General features: G+C 43.3%; 1 protein-coding gene across 1 annotated transcript; it reads right to left on the minus strand.

Moving 5' to 3' along the window:
* Positions 1-996: 996 nt before the first annotated feature.
* LOC100826319 (E3 ubiquitin-protein ligase UPL3) lies at positions 997-15,320 on the minus strand. The gene is made up of 17 exons (XM_003581528.4): positions 14,288-15,320; positions 12,005-12,115; positions 11,749-11,865; positions 11,492-11,659; positions 11,255-11,416; positions 9,071-9,310; positions 8,835-8,956; positions 7,329-8,742; positions 5,377-5,466; positions 3,767-5,275; positions 3,420-3,644; positions 3,219-3,323; positions 3,054-3,134; positions 1,862-1,930; positions 1,649-1,777; positions 1,438-1,557; positions 997-1,348 (listed from the first exon to the last, which is right to left on the minus strand). Exons 1-17 carry the CDS (start codon positions 15,140-15,142, stop codon positions 1,283-1,285), a joined length of 5,583 nt encoding a protein of 1,860 aa, XP_003581576.1. The 5' UTR covers positions 15,143-15,320; the 3' UTR covers positions 997-1,282.
* Positions 15,321-18,728: the final 3,408 nt, after the last annotated feature.

The following is an 18,728-nucleotide window of genomic DNA, read 5'->3' on the forward strand; positions in this document are numbered from 1 at the left end:
GTTTTTCTTTGATTTCTATGTAAGGGGGCCATTCTTACTAAGGATAATCTGGTCAAAACGAAAATGGCAAGGATAGACGTTGTGCCTTCTGCTCTGAGCACGAATAGATTCATTTGGCATTTACTATTTCGCCTCCAAATTATAGGGCCCATATTTTTGGGACATGGTTGCAAGGGTTGACAAAACTTTGCCTCCTCTCATTTTAGTAGGGGCGGCGGCAGTTTTCGGTTCTATTTGGTTATGCCGTAGAAACGTTGTTTTTGATAAAGAGAAAATGCACTCATGTATGCAGGTTTTGCTCTTATGTACAAATTGGCTGCGATTATGAACGTTGCTACAGAAGATGCGGCACAAGAAACCGATGGAGTCTGACGCCAAACGACTAGAATGGATCATCAGAAAGTTTACGTCCCGGTTTGAGTGGCATAAGCTCTGGACTTCTTAGTTTGTAGATCAGTTCTTCGTGTGGCCTGTCACACATGATGTGATCATGTTTTTTCAATTGTTGAGAATAATGTACGACTTTAGACCGAAGATAATAAAGCTTCCATTATCTAACAAAGTAAAATTTGATGTACGGTTTTGTCAAGGGAAAACTTTGATTGATAATAACTAGTAATGTGTAAATTTTTAAGATACTAAACCATAATTATCAGCCACAGCTTTTAAAAACGAATCTACTAATAATTTTCATGCCTTTACAAATACATATTAAAAAAGTAGCTCGTGATCAAAACCTTTTCTGAAGGAAACCAAATACATCATCCTTTGTGAGGAGTAATATTTACATGTAATTTGATAATTTTTAACGCACACCAAACATTCAGTTATTCGTAAATTGTCCAGGTCGCACACGATCTTTAAGGTACGTTAACGTACAATAATTGTCAAAGCAATGCTCGAAATGAGAACCTTGTTTTGGCTAATCGATCCAGTAGTAATTACGAGACATAAGTCACTCGAAATAAAAACACAAACTATTTGCCAAGCATAAGATCACGATAATGGAGTATACGGTAAAATAAAGTAAAACAAACCAAGACAAATGTCTTAACCACTATAAGATCAGTAAGAATATACAATTGAAAGAGACCAGCAAAAAAGAAACGAAATACGCCGAGAACATCATAGGCGCGCGCGTACACACCCCAAGATCCGGTCTCCAGACATTCCGCGATAGGGGTGGCTCAAGCTATGTTATACAGGACACAGAAAAACTAACTGTGGATAAAAATTGGTGCACATTTATAGGGGCACCAATATCTATATGTTAGTTTTGAACCTATGAAAGATCAAATGACCCCTGGCCTTCGTTGATAGCATAAAGCAATTTCTTGTGCATAACTTCCTGCGATAATGTCCCAAGCAAAACAAATGTCAGTTGAAGGATAAGACGATAAAGAAGGTAGAACAAAGCAACAAGCAAAAGAACCAAACCTTGGTCGAGTATGGGGGAAGTTTAAGATAATTAGCACAAGTCATGACACTGGGCAAATCATCATCCGCAGTCTCTGTTGCTCCAGCTGTATTTGAGTTATTCTGCGAAGTAGAGGAGTGCTGGCAAAAAAACAAAATGCAAAGCTCAAATAACAAGCACACAGGCAGATATTATGTCGTTCTGCATTGCAATAACAGGCATACAGCATACCTTCCTAACAATAGTCAGCTTAGGATTTAAGGCAGCCAGGCCACCAGGTGGAAGCCGAGGAGCACCCGTCACAAATTGGCAAAACGCATGTTGTTGCTCCAGAGTAAATTCGGCCATAATCTCAAGTACCTACAAACAAATGGCAGAAACATCAAATTAACCTTCCAAACTTTTAAAAGAAACACTGAAGCTGTGAACGATGGATGTACTTACATTGACAATTGCAGGACTCTTTGAGGTATAACCATGGTCGAATTTTATATGTTCCACCAGTGTCTCTGGCTGCATGGTGCACATTTGTTCAGCAGAAGTCAAAATAGTTACGAGTCCATTTTACCACCCTCAATTGTTCTCGAATTCCGAAAAACACCCTGAACTACAGAACTGGGCAAAACCGTCCATCCACGCCCTCTCTCTATATTATTCTCAAATCCCCTTGCACCCTGCTACGGCACGGCCATGACCCATGATAGGGCATGGCAGCGGCAGCGATTCAACTCCAGGCAGTGGCCGGCACGTAAATGCGGAGCTGAAGATTGCCCAGGGACCCCTACCCTAGCTAGGTCAGTGCTGCAGCTCGTCATTGCTGTTTTCTCCTTTCTTCTCCTTCATTGCTTTGCTCTCTGAGCTTATTGCTTTCTCTGTGATCATAGGATGGAAGATGAGTTCCTAGTTGTTCGATTCCACTTGGTGACATTAGTGTCGTGCTTGAACTCCATTATGTGGGTAGCAGTGTGGCCGGGTCACTGATTGTGAGGGACAAGATGTCAATGGCCAAAATAGTTGAGTCACTTAAGAGACCATTATGCTGAGTACACCGAAGGAATGCTACTTCATTGGTTGTTTCCAGGGAAAGAAATGTGCGAAGGCTTGTTTGTGCTTCCTGAAGACAGCTCATGTATTACGATGAGTAACACTACATGTAATGGTGTGGCTGAAGTTTAACACTGGAGAGAAGAGTGGGCAAGCTCGAGCCATCGTCGCGGAGCCAGGAAATAACGGACTTGCCGCATTTACAGGTGTACCCAGTGTGGCCCAACGTAAACGGTGGCTACAGCTTTGGCGCTGCCATGGAGGCAGCAAACAACGCAGACAACAGAGGGAGAGCGAAAGAAGCGGGCTGCACGCGGTAATGGCGATCACCGATCAGCGCTGCCAGCGTGGCGGGCTCGGGCATGTAAACCAGGCACAGAACAGCCAGGGGGTGCAGCTGGACGGTTTCAACCAGCGTGGCGGGCTCGGGCATGTAAACCAGGCACAGAACAGCCAGGGGGTGCAGCTGGACGGTTTCAAAACATTAGGGGGTATTTTGCCCTGTTTAGTAGTTCAGGCTGTTGTTTGGACTTCGTGAACAATTTTTTACATAGTTATGTTACGACTGGAAGAAAGAAAGCAGAGAGCTTACCTCCCAAAGCTCCCGACGACCACAAATGAGATAGTCAAGCTCTTGAGGAGAAAATATTTGGAGAGATGACATGTCAAATACCTGAAATGGTAAAATAAAGAAGATCTTTTACAAAAATGCAATAGATTAATAACAACAATTACCAACAGATCAGAAAATCTTAACCTGATTAAATCCAGCTTTGAATGCTTCTATTTGACGCATTATTCCAGTCTTAATAGTAGCATCCACTACCAAAGAAATGTACTCTTCTAAGTTGTAAATGCAAACCTACAGAAAGACAAAAGAACAAAGAGTAATCAGCAAAATTAGAAGCAAAAGCAGGACAACTGACGACACCAGAAGCTAGTCTGCTCCATCACTTACCAATGTATTTTCTTTGCCTTCCTTCAGAACATAATCAGGATAACCCGGAAGAGTAAAATCTAAGCATAAATCTTCAATAGGAGACCCGTGGAAACACAAATCTCGTACTTGTTGATTGAGATCACAGGACTCCAGAAATCGCTTGCGTTCAACAAGAACTTGCAACTCTTGTAATATCTTTCCAAACTCGGTATCAAAAGATAGTATGTCATACAAATCAAGTTCCTAGTAAAGCAAAGTCGTTTGCCATCAATAGAGAAAAAGGTAGAAAAAAATAAAAAATACTTAGACTGGACAGAAAAAGGCAGAAAGAAAAAATTAAAGTGCAAGTGGGTTCTCATGCTTACTTGTCCAAGTAGAAGTTTATAAAATGCTGTTGACAAAGGCAAATCCATAAGCCTTCCATCTTGCAATGCTTTTGCCATGACTCGACCAGCTAAGCGAAAATACTCAACAACTTTGAAAAATTTACTACCCTCAGAAGAAACAGTAGTAGAAGGCCAAGGTCGAGGAAATAAGCCAAGAGGTGCTTGTATCAAGTTCCTTCTCTCAGCAGAATCATGCTTTTTAGCTTCTAAACTATCAGAATCATGTGGAGAATCAGATCTCCATAATCCCAAGCCAACCCTTTGCAGGTCATGACTCAAAAGGGTATAAAACTCCAAAGTTGGACCAAGTCCAGTTCCAACTTCACCAAAGTATTCAACTTCGAGAACAGCCTTCTGACTGGAGAACATTTCCATAACTTTGGCAGCAGAATCCAAGATACGGTTGCGAGAAACACGAACTTTCTGGCGTTGCAACCTACCAACCCGGACTTCTCTTTCAGTAGCTAAGTTGTTATTCTCACCCTGTTGTTGCTGAAGGCGATTCAATGCCCGAGATAGCCCAAAAGCCGTGGAATAGAAGTGTTGTCTTCTTGTTTCAAAAGGAAACAGAAATGGACAAGCTTTGGTCATCTGATAACACCAAGAAGGTAAACTACCACTGCAGAGTGCAAGAACATCCTGAATTTGCCGAGCAAGCTTTGGTGTCAACTTACTGCTGACAAACTCCTCTGAGGGCACCTTAGCTCCAATTCCAGATAAACCATCCAGGGTAGCAACTTTTCCCTCTGCAAAATCATCACAGCTTGCCTGTAGTCTCAGACGAGGAGATAACTGATTCAAACCCTCCAATACACGCAACAGTGCTAAAATTTTGTACGTCTGGGTTGACTTCTCAAAATCACAAGGAAGTTCTCCTTGCAAAATGCTATCAAGAAGAGAAGTACATTGTACTTCTGATGTAGCTCCAGAAAAATCTGATTTCGAAGATTTCAGAACTGAAGCCGAACCTTTCATATCCACTTCGTTATCAGCCTTCTGATATGTTATAGTGAATATATCACTCCAGAAACGGCTTCCATCATTGGGTAAATCAGAACCACCTGACCTTTCTTCATCATCCTCATCATGAACTACTTGGCGTTGCATAGCTTGATATAAGGTCAAATGTTTGCTAAGCTGCTTACCACCAGCTGCAAATATCAATTTGTTATGATCATTTGCACTAGTTCCAAATGATAGGCCATGCCTATCTCGACTACCTCTGATACCACGACTACCTGCAGAAGCAAGCCCAGCCATGGCAGCTGCAGCAAACGACATCGCACCCCGTGAACCAAGCATGCTTGGGTTTCTAAATTCAGCAGCACCTGACCCCCTGCTACTATTAGTATCTTTCATGGTGGAACCAGATGACGGTTGTATCTGGTTATCATTTGCTATTGAAGCGGTACTAGAGTCATGACCATCTCCCAGTTTTACATCGTGCACTCTATCTGGAACACGGAGAGGATGAGACCCGCGTAGAACCTGAGGATTTTAACGAAATATATTCAGTTCCCAACCATAGCCACTATCCTAAACTCGTACTGACTTGTAAAATATAACAAAAACAAAAGGAGAATTAATACCTCATGATCATCATCTGAAACATCATCATTGTCATCATCAATCATCACAGCATCTTCATCCTCAAAGGGAGACGCATCAAGCTCTTCATCCTGCATGTAGAAGATGGACAGTATCATGCACAACGAACGTAAACAGCATAATTAAGTACAACATTTACAAGATATTGTGTACACGAATTTGAACAGCACTTTGTTGAAGGATAAGGGTATAACAGAAAAATAGTCCAGTTTCACTGATATATATGAGTGATATATCTTATTATACAAGTGAGTACTCGTAGGTAACTTATATATACATATATATAATTAAATTGACATCTTGATATATACCAAGCACCTAGGCTTGAAAAGGAAGAATTTGCACTTGGACAATCATGAGCCAAACTTCTAACAGAGAAATGAGATGGTGTCCACCACTATCTCAACCATGAAATGTACCTAAACTCCTTGAGACCTGTGCTATTCTCTAAAGATATAGGCAATATCATACGCAGGTCACAAGGCACATTCAATGATTGAGATAGTGGGAGCACCTGCCCACACAAGTAGAATGGGCTTTCCTGTGATATAATAAAAGGATGAGATGGAGTTCCCTATTTGTTTTGCTTAGCTACACACTGCATTCATCAAATACATTATTACATAGACATTGTAAAACACGAAGGAAACATCTGTACTCCCTAGATGCCATATCAAGCGGAGGTCAAAAAGGTATTTAAACCGGATTACACAAGTATATGATAGTCATGTATCCATCCAACAGGGACCATCACAATTGTAACAACACGGAGCCATCTGACCACGAGCTATGCTGTGCCGTCGGTCAGCTCAAGGAGAGGGACGCTAGTGACTTGGTTTTCTGGCATTCGTTGTCAGTAGCACCAGCAAAGTAAGATAGCAGGGAAGAGAGTTGAATTAGAAGAAATAGATGACGTGGACGCCATATGTGCAAACCAATCGATGTTAAGGCCACATGGGCAGAACAACATCGAACCAATGTAGGAGGGGTGGCTAAATAAGAGATAAGAGTGGCAAATAGGGTGAGTTGGAAGAAAGAAATACTGTCTCTGTTCCAAATATAAGGCATATTCATTTCCTTTGACCAGCAATTAGTCTAGTAAAATATAATCTATGTGACAAATAATTGATATCAATGTATTTATATTCAAAAGTAATTGCTCATGGTTATAATTTGTATCACATAATTCACACAATAATTGAGTAACTCTTGGTCAAAGCATTGGTCAAAGGAAACGAAATTTGCCTTATATTTTGGACCGGAGGGAGTATATAATGTTGGCGTCACATGTGCAAAACCAATTGAAGTGGAGAAAAATGAGATGTGGAGGGGGCCTGACTGGTCCAGCGTATAGAGGGGTTTAAATGAGACAAAAGAAATGTGGAGGGGTAAAGTGCTCCTTAGTCATATATTAGTGCCGAACTAAAATACTCAGGGTGAAAAAGGTATGCAATTTAAGATATCCAAAATACAAATTGAATGAAAAATATTCTACATATAAACTTCTCCCACTTGTTTGCATTCCTTGTGGATTGACAAAGTTAGCAACTTCAATTGAAGTAAAGAAACAGAAAACATCAATAAATTGTGTTTTTTTACAAACAATGGAAGAGTTTTAAACACACAAAACACTATTGTCAAGTATTTGTCTGGTACAAGAATAATATAATATCCACTTTACAACCCCTGCTTGCATATCAAATTAAATTACACCAAGGACAATAAGTAACTGTTAAATTTCTACTCCATAGTAACTAACCAAGGATACAGAAGTAACTGTGTTAAATTTCTAGTAACTAACCAAGGATAAAAATGTCACTTCCTTAAATTTCTAGTGATAACTGAACAAAGCATTTGAAGTCAAGCATCTGTGTTAAATTTCTAGTAACTAACCGAAATTCAAAATGTTGGTTACATTGGAGGAAATATATACCTCTGAGCTACTTTGACCATGTGGTAGTTTCACTTCTGCATCTTTCTCTGGAGCAGCTTTTCTGCTAGCAGCAGCCCTAGTATATCGTAGTCCTTTTGGTTCATCCGTAGTCGATTGTACAACAGCTTTACCTTTTCCCTTGGATGTGTTTATGCTCCCATCCTGAGAATCCTTCTTGGCTGCACAACTAGCAGCAGCCAATGACTTCGACCTAGTTGAGGGCCGCCGGACAGATGGAGTTGATGAAGGCACAGGTGCTGGTGTATCAGGTGTGACAGATTCAGAATTCTTCGCAGATGACACTGCAGCAGACGATATTGACTCATTACGCTGGACTCTAGGCCAAAGGAATTCTTCAACTGCTGCTAGACTTGCCAAGGGATCAATAAGAACAATATTAGATGAATAATCCTTAAGTGATTTTTCGCCCTGTGCTCGACAAAGACGCAACTTGAAGGGCTGCGATAGTGCACTCAATCCAGAGGACTGACGAGATCCTCCCAAACTGGATGTCCTTCCAGAATGGCTAATCACAACCGGGAAGCGCTCCAACGAAGACAGCGCACTTTGCAGCTTGTGAACTAAGAATGCCATTGGAGTTCTATTTCCCACGGCATCATTTGGAAGGGCAACATATATAAATGATTTATAACGTCTGAGTGCCTGACGACGTAACTTTGGTAGGTTTGCTTCAGACACCTTTTCCCTTCCAAATGTTCCACAAGACAAATAATTAAGCAATGTTTCAATAACTCCACTCCCAATGAACTCAAACGTGGAAACACCATCCCCCTTGCTAAGCTCAGACAATATTTCAGCTACGATGTCGTCTAAATGCTTCTCGACATCGCTTAAGATGTCAAAATCATCCCCCCCTAGAGACTTTGATTTCCCTTTAGCTTTTGTTTTGACAGTGTCAGCAGTGGTATTTAATGTTGCACAAAGTGCCCTTAGTTTCAAAAGGTCATCAGTAACTGCAGTATCACTTGAGCCAGGGCCAGAAGGGAAGTACTTATCCTTGAATGACTTTGCACGATCGCTAACTGCAGCACGAAGACTAGTATTTGGATTCTCTAGCGTGCTTGGTGGGGAATTGGCCATAATAGGATGGGAACCCTTTGATTCATCCAAGGAATTATTTTCAGTATTCACAGCACTGCTGCGACGACGGCTACGTCTTGAACGTGAAGATGTGCATGTTCCAGAATCAATATCATTGTCCGGCAGTGATACTTGAGAAGGCATTGGACTTGAGATTTCCAGGCATGTAAGTGACTCTACAGCATGAACAACACCTTCCCTCACGAACATCTTTGAAAATGTCCCAGGAAGCTTTTCCATCAGAATTTCAGCTATCTGAAGAGCAGGGACCAGCACTTGTGGATCTTTCGAAGCTAACATGCCAGCTAAAAAGCTGCAAAGGTGAATACACATGTTAAAGGGAACCAGAGGTATACATAAGCATACGTAGAAGCAAGAATGAATTCTCAAGTTTTAAATTAGTACCTGGATATGTTTGTTGTGCCAAGGAGAAATTTGATCATTTCAGCTGAGCTATAATACATTAATTTTGCAATGACAGACAAGGATCTATGCCGTATTGGTCCATTTACACTGGAGCCATACACCTGGTAAGGGATACAGAGTATGATAGTCCAAACAATGTCTCAAAAACAGGGTTTCCATATTGTCATCATCATCAAACATAAACAATTGACACATCAGCAAGAGAAGAGACTGACCTGTGTCATGATAGGTAATATGTCCATACTAAATTGCTGCAGAAGTTGAGGCTGATCACGCAATAACTTCTCCCGACCTGACACTTCATTATTTACTGAACCAGATTCCTCTTGCTTGATTGAAGCAGGTTTCTTTACAGCAGAGCCTTTCATTAAAACATGGGAACGTGCTGGCAAAGTAACAGTTCCAACAGGTAGAGGAGGAAGCACTTCATCTGCAAGGTTCACAATCTCATACATCTGCATGAAAAAACAAAACAGATTAACAAATCTGCATATGGGATGCACCTGCAAATTATTAAAACTCCCTCTGGCCCTTCTAAAAGGGAGTTGTTTTGGACAAAGTCAAACTTTTGAAATTTTGACAACAAACATTTTCACAAATATGTATATTGATACTTCAAAAAACCAGTTTTCAGAGAACCAGCGGTAGTAACAATTATCAAACACTTGGTAGCTTCAAGTAACATTGCTAGTGCAGCTGAGTACATATGAATAGTTAACCATCACCACTAATATAAAATCCACGAGCGGGTGTGATCCAGACAATCTCAGCCACTCACGCGTCGAAAATCTAACGTTCCAAATTCACGGTTCCTAATCACGATTCACGACGTGGTAGGAAACCCACACCCTGCACACTGTCATAATCCAGTCAGTTCCATAATTTCTCAATCTCCCCTATTTCCTAATTGCTTGCCTCTGTTGCACGATCGTGCGCCCTCCAAAAAAGTATGATGTGTCTTCCCAAAAAAAGTGTGCTGGTGCTTGTAACTAAGGAATCCTAATTTCTTTTATGGTTACCTTTCATTTTTCTATGTACTTTTTTCAATGTAAATACTGTAACAAGACCGAATATACAGACATATGTTGCATGTGCAACATTACTAGTACAGACAAAGCCACACTATGTGCTAGAGGAGAGCATCTATTCCTGGTTTCCACAATTTTTTGAATAAGTTGGTAATATTCTAGAAAGGCGTCTACAGGAAAATAAAAAGAAAAAATATATAGGGGTAATACCAAAATCAAGGTTCAAAAAGGCAGTGTCTGGGTGCTGGCTAAGTGATCGGCAGACACTAAACGTGCCACTTCGCCTCTAAGCAGGCAGTGTCCGTTGCTGCCATAGCATCCCTGCTGCCACCGCCAGGTTGACGTTGCTGCTCGTGAAGCAGTGGGACGGAGGTCTAGGAAGAAATATCGCCATGGAGGTTGATTGCAGCAACAAGATGTTGAAAGAGGCAACGGCATGAAGACGAGGTGGCCATGGCCATGAAAGCAAATGCAAGAATCAGAAGGAAGAAATGGCATGGAGGATACGATTCGACTGCCTCTGATGCTTTGGCTACACGGGGAATTGACCAAGCAGGACAGCCAAACTAAAAGGCTACACATGTGAGTATCCCTAAGGTTTTGTTCCAGCCTTGCGATGCAAACTCGTTCTCTAGCTTCACCACTGCCACGACATCACCATCAAGCTTCCCCACCAACCTCAACCTCATGTTCTCCTTTCATCCTCCCCTGCATATCTCATGTGCCCTGAGGCAGGCAGACATGCTACAAGCAGCCAACTAGTCAACGCTTAAGCGGGCTAGGTCCTAGGCAGTCACCCACTGCTCGCCTAGCACCTAGCTCTTTGCTGAAGCTTGATCGAAATCAAATCATCATCACAAGCTGCATATAAATTGGATTGGAGAGAGAAAACAGGTACAAAATATAGGTCTACCGTCTATAGACCAGAATTCCAGGAAAAGCCCCGTAGAAAGATAGTCCCTTAATGCGATCTACCTAATTGTTTGCTGACTGCTATAGCTTGCAGTACTACGCAAACATTAGGAACACAGGAAAAAATTGGTAACTAGCTTTTCAGTTAACAGTCTTGTACTGTATGCACTATATAAATGCTATGGCCTATGAGTGATTGAGTATACAGCGTGCGATGTTCTTCTAAATTTTGGAAGTTACAGTTGAACCCCTACAGTATCAATGTTCCAATTATGCGACAGAATTATCCATAGAAACCTGAATTTTAACATATTTGAGTGGAACTTAAAAAATGCGAAAGAACAAGTGTCAGCTAACAAGTTTCATCCGTTTACCTAGTTAAAACAACAATGGGATGGTGTCATTAAAAATAAGAAGCTGTAATCTAGCTCAATATAGTTTCCATGAAACAATAATCACCTGATCAGCTGGTCTTGTTAAAGTGGGGGATACAGTTATACCAGCAACCAAGCCAGAACCTGAAAGAATATCTTTAATGGTGCCACTAATTCCAAGGAGTAGGAGTGTTTTAGCTGCTAATGGAGATCCACTTGCACATATTGACAGAAGACGAATTACCCCCTGCAAGAACATATGAGCCGAGTCAGCAAGTTCATGATAAACAATACAATAGTGAGATGTAAAACTGAAACACACCGTATATGTTGCTGTACTCAGTGATGCTTGTCCAGCTGAGTTGCTAACAGAGACTAAGCCAGCAGCTTGTGCAACCAATCCATGATTGCACAACTCATCCAGTTTCTCTGGAGATGAAGCAAATGCTTCTGATATACGAGTCAGGCAAACAGAAGCATGTTCCAGCACCTGGCATAAACAGAGGCAGAACATCAGCATCTTAGGCATCAATGGTATCATGACAAAATAAGAGTTCCAAATTCAAACATTAATTGTACTTTTGTGTCATGGTAATTCAGAAGATTTGTCAGCAGTGGAACCGCTTCCATTACAAAATCTGAGGCGTCAGAAGGAAGCTTCCTACAAATATTAGCAGCTGTAGATAACGCAACTCTCTGTATACATTCCAAAGAAACAACAGTTAGTACTAATAGATAAAATACTCCACTCTGTTTGTACAGAAGTAGTGAACGATGGACAACAAAAGGACAAGTGGTATATCAAATTGTTAAGTTCTCAAGGCTGTAAAATTACTTGAACACCCGTGGAGAAGAAGTCAAGATATGATAGCACTGCCATTAGCGCGCCAGCCCGCAAACAGGCAGTTGGATGCTCCTGGGATATCTTCTTAAGAGCTTGTAAGGACTAAAGGACCAAGAGAAGGCATAATGTAAATGTTAGTGCCACGTTGAGGTCATTCATACAAATATGCAAAGGCACCTCATTATGCAGTATTTCAAACAACCATAGATTATTTGTGCAGTATTTTAAATAATATAGGACAGGCGAGGAAACGTACATAACTTTTTTTTAAGCATACTAACTAATATAAAGTGCCAAATAAGCATTACAATATCAAAACCAAACAAAGTAATTCAAGTGTCCTGCTGATACTGCTCAATAATCACAAGTGCTCAAGATCCCAAATAGATCAATAGCACATGCATTACAAAGGAATAACACTTTCAAACAGATGATATCAAATCATGTTAATAAAGGAATCACTTTCAATTAGACCAAAGAAAACTACAGTATGACCAGACCATATCCATAAGATGGGAAGACAAGAGTAACACATCCAGAAACTAGATACAGGTATCTTAGCATGATTTTGAACCCATTTTTAGTATTTCAGATGGATCATTATAGTAGCATGCATGTTAAACAACTCAGGAATCAGACCATGACCTAGAAATATTTCAGATAAACATGGACCAATAGCTAAATTCATCTCACAAAAATAGCAGAACGGTGTTAAATGGCAGTGATCTATAAGACAATGGCGGGTATGAGTTCTCTGGCGAGAATTTAACGTCCGTGCAGTGGAAGGTGGGAGGCAACCTCTCCACACCGTCAACCTTCAATGGAAGCAGGCGTCCATGTTACATGGTTTACAAAGGGAAGCAGATATAGAAGAGATCAAGAGAATCGGAGCGTGTGAGGACCGCACGAGGTAGCCTGTGTTTGGCATTGCAGTGGATCATGGTAACCCCATTTGCCCAACCAGCTTTTTCATTTTACCGTTTGGCTAACCAACTTTTTGTTGTTTATGTGCCAATTTTTCCACAGAAGATTAAGAAGTGAGTTCAGCACAGCAAAGCTTCAGGCTTCAGCTACCACAAACTGACCTAACCCCTAAGGCTGTAATGCATCATGCATAATTGGCTAGTGGACCTTAAGTTGACTGGCAGGCCTTCCCTTCCTCTCCCCTTGTTTTCGTTCTTCATTGCCTTTCTTTTCATCTGCTTCATCCTCCCAGAGTAGTCAGCTGCCAGATCCTAGCCAGCCACCAATGTGCTAGTCAGTCACCCGCCTCCAGCAAAGTACTGAACTAGGGATTTCTTCTAATGTTATTAGACGGCAAAGTACTGAACTAGAAGTGTTTTAAGTATTTGTCAAGCAGGCAGCTATACCTTTCCCCATTGCGAAAGAAAGTATAACACCACAGGGTGCAAAATTCACCAAAACCTAACTGAGACTCTCATATTTGCTTCGGTCAAATGGGTTCAACCCTCAATCATTGTATGCAGTCCTCAAGAAATCAGCCAACTAGGCGATCAAATGGACGAAAACCGCTGACCAGGGCATAGCCATAGTCATTTCGCAAATGGCTACCCTAGAGGACCAATTACTCCAGTTGTAACCAATGGAGTCACACAACCAACTTGCAGTGCCCGAATCGAGCTAACCTTTGTCGATCGCGCCTCCCAGCCACAAAAACAAGCTCCCCATTGTTGATCTCACCTCGTCAGCCACCAAATTGTCAGAGCTACGCGACCAACTTGTGGTGACGACAGGAGCAATGGTTTGTATTTCGTATATCCCCTTATTTTTCTATGTAATATGCTAAAAGAGAACTGTGGCGGACGACTGGTGGCTGACCAACTAGAACGATTAATGCTCCAACTAGAAACCTAGCCCTTAGTTTACAGAACACTGGGTCATTGATTATGTGCTATACTTGGACTTAATAATTGGACTACCCACAACTACCACCGTTGAGTCACACAGGTCACTGCTGCTTAAGTGAAGGTGGTTCAGAAGCATAACTGTGTGGCTTTTCTCAAGAATGTCTAGCAGTCAAAAGGGAAAAGCGCACTGCAACATGGCTAAGTACTCATTGGCAAGTCCAAAATATATTAAATGGCATGCAGCCCTCAAGAAAAAACATGCACTAGGTTAAGGTTCTATGTGAAAATATAATCATACATACAATAGACATGAATGGTCCACTAAGCAATGATCTGGATGAGGTAACAGAATAAAGAAGCAGCATGTATATGAAGCAAATAAGCAATGCAACAAATTGGTGCCCACCTGCTCCGCAAGGTCCATGTACTCAATGGTGAGAAGCCGAGCGCAGAAGCATGGCACTGCACCGTAATGCACAACAGCAGAACAAGATGACGGAAGCACGTCACAGAGATGGGTCAGCGCCCGTGCTGCTAGCAACATGATGTCGGGATTGCTCTCGTGGTTGAGCAGCCCGACCAGGACAGGCACAAAGGAGTCCACCGAGAATGCTCCAAGTGAGTCTTCGGTACAGATGGATAGCATCTCGCAGAGCTGCGTCAGTGCCTCCACCTGTTTCCCATCCTCCCCGTCTGCACGAAGCCCCACAAGCATCTTCTTCAGCCGCCCACCATGCTGCCCAGATACTGATGACGACGCAGCAGCTGCCGCGGATAGTGCTGAGGACGGAAGGTAGTCGTCCAGACCAGCACCAAGCTTCCTAAGCAGTCCCTGTAACGCGCTGCTTGCGGTAGTCAGGCTGTGGGGCAAGGCCCCAGAGCCAAGCCCCGCGTCATCGTCATCCTCCATGCCGTCGAAACTAAGGCCGAGCATTTGCTCAGCCTCACGCAAGCGGGAGCTCTCGGATGGCTCTTGCTGCTGCTGCCGCTCCTTGCCTTTGTCCGCGTTGGACGGGCGACCGCGGCGCCTAGGCGGAGGGTTGGGGTTGTTGTCAGCCGGAGTGTCCATCGAGGGCTGCGGGGCAGGCGGGGGAGGAGGGTTGGAGGCCGCAGAGCGCCGGGTGCGTGTGGCCTGAGCAGGGCTGGAGGTGGGGGCTGTGGGGCTAGGGTTAGGATTGGTGCGGGAGCGCTTAGAGCGGGTCGAAGGGGAGGTGGTGGAAGACGACGAGGCTTCCGCCCGCTTGCGGCTGCGCGTTTCCATACAAAGGGGAGAGAGGCAGCGGCCGCCTTGGGGAGGCGGCGGCGGAGGTGGCGGCGGCGTGACTAGGAGATGGGCGGCGGAGGAGGGAGCATCGAGTGGATGGGCGATCGAAGGAGATCTGAACCGGTGGGGATTTCTTGATTCCAGGAGAACGAAGGCGGTGGGGAAACTGGAGAAAACTGCGGGCCGCAGGGCGCAACGTCAGATAAGAGGCACTGGGATTTTACTCACGGTCTCGTAGTTCATTCGGCTTGTACAATTTTCATACAAAATCCAGGAGATAGAGAATTCGGTACGAAATTTATGCATTCGTTTCCTATGAACGTGACAAAATTTCTCCTACCGTCTTTTCGAGTTCCGACTTAAGGTTCTTTAGGACAAAGGATTTGTTACACACAGAAACAAGAAAAATACATTAATAGGATGTCATGGCATACGTTTCGTAGGAACGTGACAAAATTCCTCCTACCCTCTTTTCGAGTTCCGACTTAGGGCTCTTTAGGACAAAGGATTTGTTACACACAGGAACAGGAAAAATACATTAATAGGATGTCATGGCATATTTGATTTTTTTTAGAACATGGTACAAACGCAGACGCTCACAACACGCATATACACCCATCCCTATGAACGCACAACACCTGTCACTGAAAGAATAGCGCCGGCTAAATTCTAAAGTAATTCAGGAAAATATGACACCCATGTCTAAAAAACTTGAACCTGGATGAGATGGTTCCACCACAAGTAATTAGACCACCTGAGTTAGTCTCAGTTCACCATATTTGATTCTTTATGAATTTGAAACATATGAATCAGTACTAGAAATTGTTTAGTTGCATCACATGAAAAATATAGAAATTTTGCATAGACATTGGTGTGAGCTATAGTTGTCATATACACATAGGAATTTCCAACTTTAGAATTCTCATAGGAAGTCTCTGTAGTAAAAATTCCCTTGGGTTAGAATCCTAACCTATGAAAATGCTTCAATCCAAAGAGGCCATTTAGCTTTGGAATTGGGAGGCCTCTTGTATCAAAACTACTATTGTGTACTTCGTACCGTAGTTGACACCCCGCCAGCGTAATTTAGGTAAGAATTTTTGTTGTTTCTTATCATGTATGAAAAAACAACAACTCCTCTGTTAATAAATTATTGTCGTTGTTTTAATTCAAAATGCTAAAACAGCGACAAAAATTTAGAACAAAGGGAGTATCAATTGTACTAAGCAACGTGAAACAAAGGAAAATAGGTCATCATAATTACACGGATGATGTATGGATATTATTTAGGAAAATAGCTTAATGGAGAATGCAAACCTGTTGTCCATACATAGCTCCAGACGGCCATTCTGTCCTTTTGTTGGGTCCTCCACGGCCAAAAGGCTCGTAGGCCGCCGCAAAAGTAGTCGAAGCGAACGCGGCGGTGAAAATGCTCATTCGTGTTGGATCGACGAAGAGCAGCATATCGAGGTGCCCAGACGCGGCTTGTCGAGCACCACGGATGGCCCAAAGATCTCCTTCAGCCGGCTCTTGTGTAGCACTTGTTGTTGGAACAAGGCGACGACAAAGGAGGAGGTCTGTTACGCAGCATCTTGTCGGGCAGTGTGCCGCAAAGCCTCAAGGTTATGTGAATCTGCTCCATCTACATGCGCCCTTGCAGCACGGGCCGACTCGACGCTCCAAAGGTCCACCGGTGGACCTGTACATCGTAGTGCCCCACAGCAACTCCAATGGCCGGCACGACAATGCCACGATACGGCTTTGTCATCGGCGGCAACGGCGACGTCAAGGCGAAGTCGGCAACCTTGAGCATGACGTCGCTGCTTGTCGTTTCCTTTTCGCATCCCTTTGGCTGTTCCATGATAGTGCTCCAACCCTGCATCCTTTTGATAAGTAGTTCGTCAGGATGGCAACGGTCGGGGTCTGGACGGGTTGACCAAATCCATATCCATATCCATCGCCGGACCAACTATCCATCCACGAAAATATCCGTGGATGCAAAACAATATCCATATCCATATCCACCGAGTATTCGGGTATCCATGTATTATCCATATCCATGCAACATCCTCTCTCCGTCCAATATTAAGTGACTCAAATTTGTGGCGGACCCAGGATAAATTATAAGGTGTGGCGGACTTTACACGACAAAAAATTATATGCATTACTATGCGAAAGCTCATTGGATTAGTAGATAATATATATTACTTTGTGTTCAACAAAAATATGATGTCCGTGCCCACTCCACGAATTGGCGGGTATCCACGCGTGGATGGAGGGAGTACTTTATTGCAGTAACGGAAGAGTACATCTATCGAGCAGTGGATTCACATGTCAGTAATTTATTTATTTTAATAAATACCGGGTATCCATGAATATCCATGGATCAAATATGATATCCGTGCCTACTCCACGAGTTGGCGGGTATCATGCGTGGATATCCATGGATCGAAAACCCGATCCATATCCACAATCCATGGGCTGGATATCCATGGATATCCACATTTTGACTATCCATTGCCATCTTGAGTAGTTCGGGTATCACATTTTATGAGGTTTTTGCGTCTATAGTGGCAGAGCTCTTACAATAGAGACGACAACATATGGATTATTGATCCCAGACTCTTTTTTTTTTCCAGCGTAGTCCTCATAGTCTACTCCATGGAGCTAATGGATCACATGATTCCTTTTGTTATTTGACCTTCTTTCTCGTCGGTTCGACAAAGAATCAGCTGTTTGATATGTCTTGCAAGTGGGGTGTCACAGGCTGATTGAAAACAAGGTCTTGGAATTAGATTGAGTTTTTCTTAGATGAATCAAATTGAGTTAATAGTTTTATTGCAAAAGAAAAATTGAGTTAATAAGATGGTTCATTCGAAACACAAAAGTGCTTTGAGATCGAAAATGCCACGTGCAAATGTTTGAGGTGGGTCTAACATTGCGGATTAACTGCTTGGCGCTTGCGCGCCTTTAAGAATCCTGACAGACGAAATCTGGGGGAGGAGTTAATCTTGGTGGACCCCACTACTATCCTTTATTTCTTTCCATCTTATCTCTTCCCTTCCTTCTCGTGGACTCTCTCTTCTCTCTTGGTGTCTCTTCTCTCCTGAGCAGCGGCCGGCGGCGATGCGGCGAGCCGCGGCAGCGGCGGCGGATGCGAGATTAGGCCGAGCCGAAGCGGCCGGCCGCGACGACGACGGCGGAGGCGAGGCGGAGATGAGCAGTCGGTGAGGTAAGTCCGACAATCCTACTTAGGGTGGGGGTGGGTGGGTTGGCCGGCGCCGGAGAAGATGGATCGTACCGGGACTTCAAAGGATGGTGGGGCCGGACAGTGGACCGGCAGTGGTGGCGGCTGGGGCAGGGCGAGGCGTCGCAGCAGCGTGCGGCCGCGGGTGACGGGAGACCCCCGGTTGGACCAGGGACAGCAGGCGGGTTGCGAGGTGGCGACGCCAGCAACTGCTCACCTGGTCGGAACCATGTGCCTTCACACCGGCGGAAAATCGACTCCCCCGCGCGGACGACGGCAGAGTTAGTCCTCCGCTAACATCGATGGGTTAGACCTGGTCTTATAGGAGGGGGCTCCAGG

The sequence above is a fragment of the Brachypodium distachyon genome, chromosome 5 (genome assembly GCF_000005505.3).
Source record: "Brachypodium distachyon strain Bd21 chromosome 5, Brachypodium_distachyon_v3.0, whole genome shotgun sequence".
NCBI classification, from domain to species: Eukaryota; Viridiplantae; Streptophyta; class Magnoliopsida; order Poales; family Poaceae; genus Brachypodium; species Brachypodium distachyon.

Excerpts from the sequence above, each read along its gene's own strand:
- LOC100826319 (XM_003581528.4), bottom strand. The coding sequence starts at position 15,142 with ATGGAAACGCGCAGCCGCAAGCGGGCGGAAGCCTCGTCGTCTTCCACC. Across the intron at positions 12,116-14,287 it reads ACATGGACCTTGCGGAGCAG|TCCTTACAAGCTCTTAAGAA; the intron begins GTGGGCACCAAT and ends TTGGTCCTTTAG. Across the intron at positions 11,660-11,748 it reads TGAATTACCATGACACAAAA|GTGCTGGAACATGCTTCTGT; the intron begins GTACAATTAATG and ends TGTTTATGCCAG.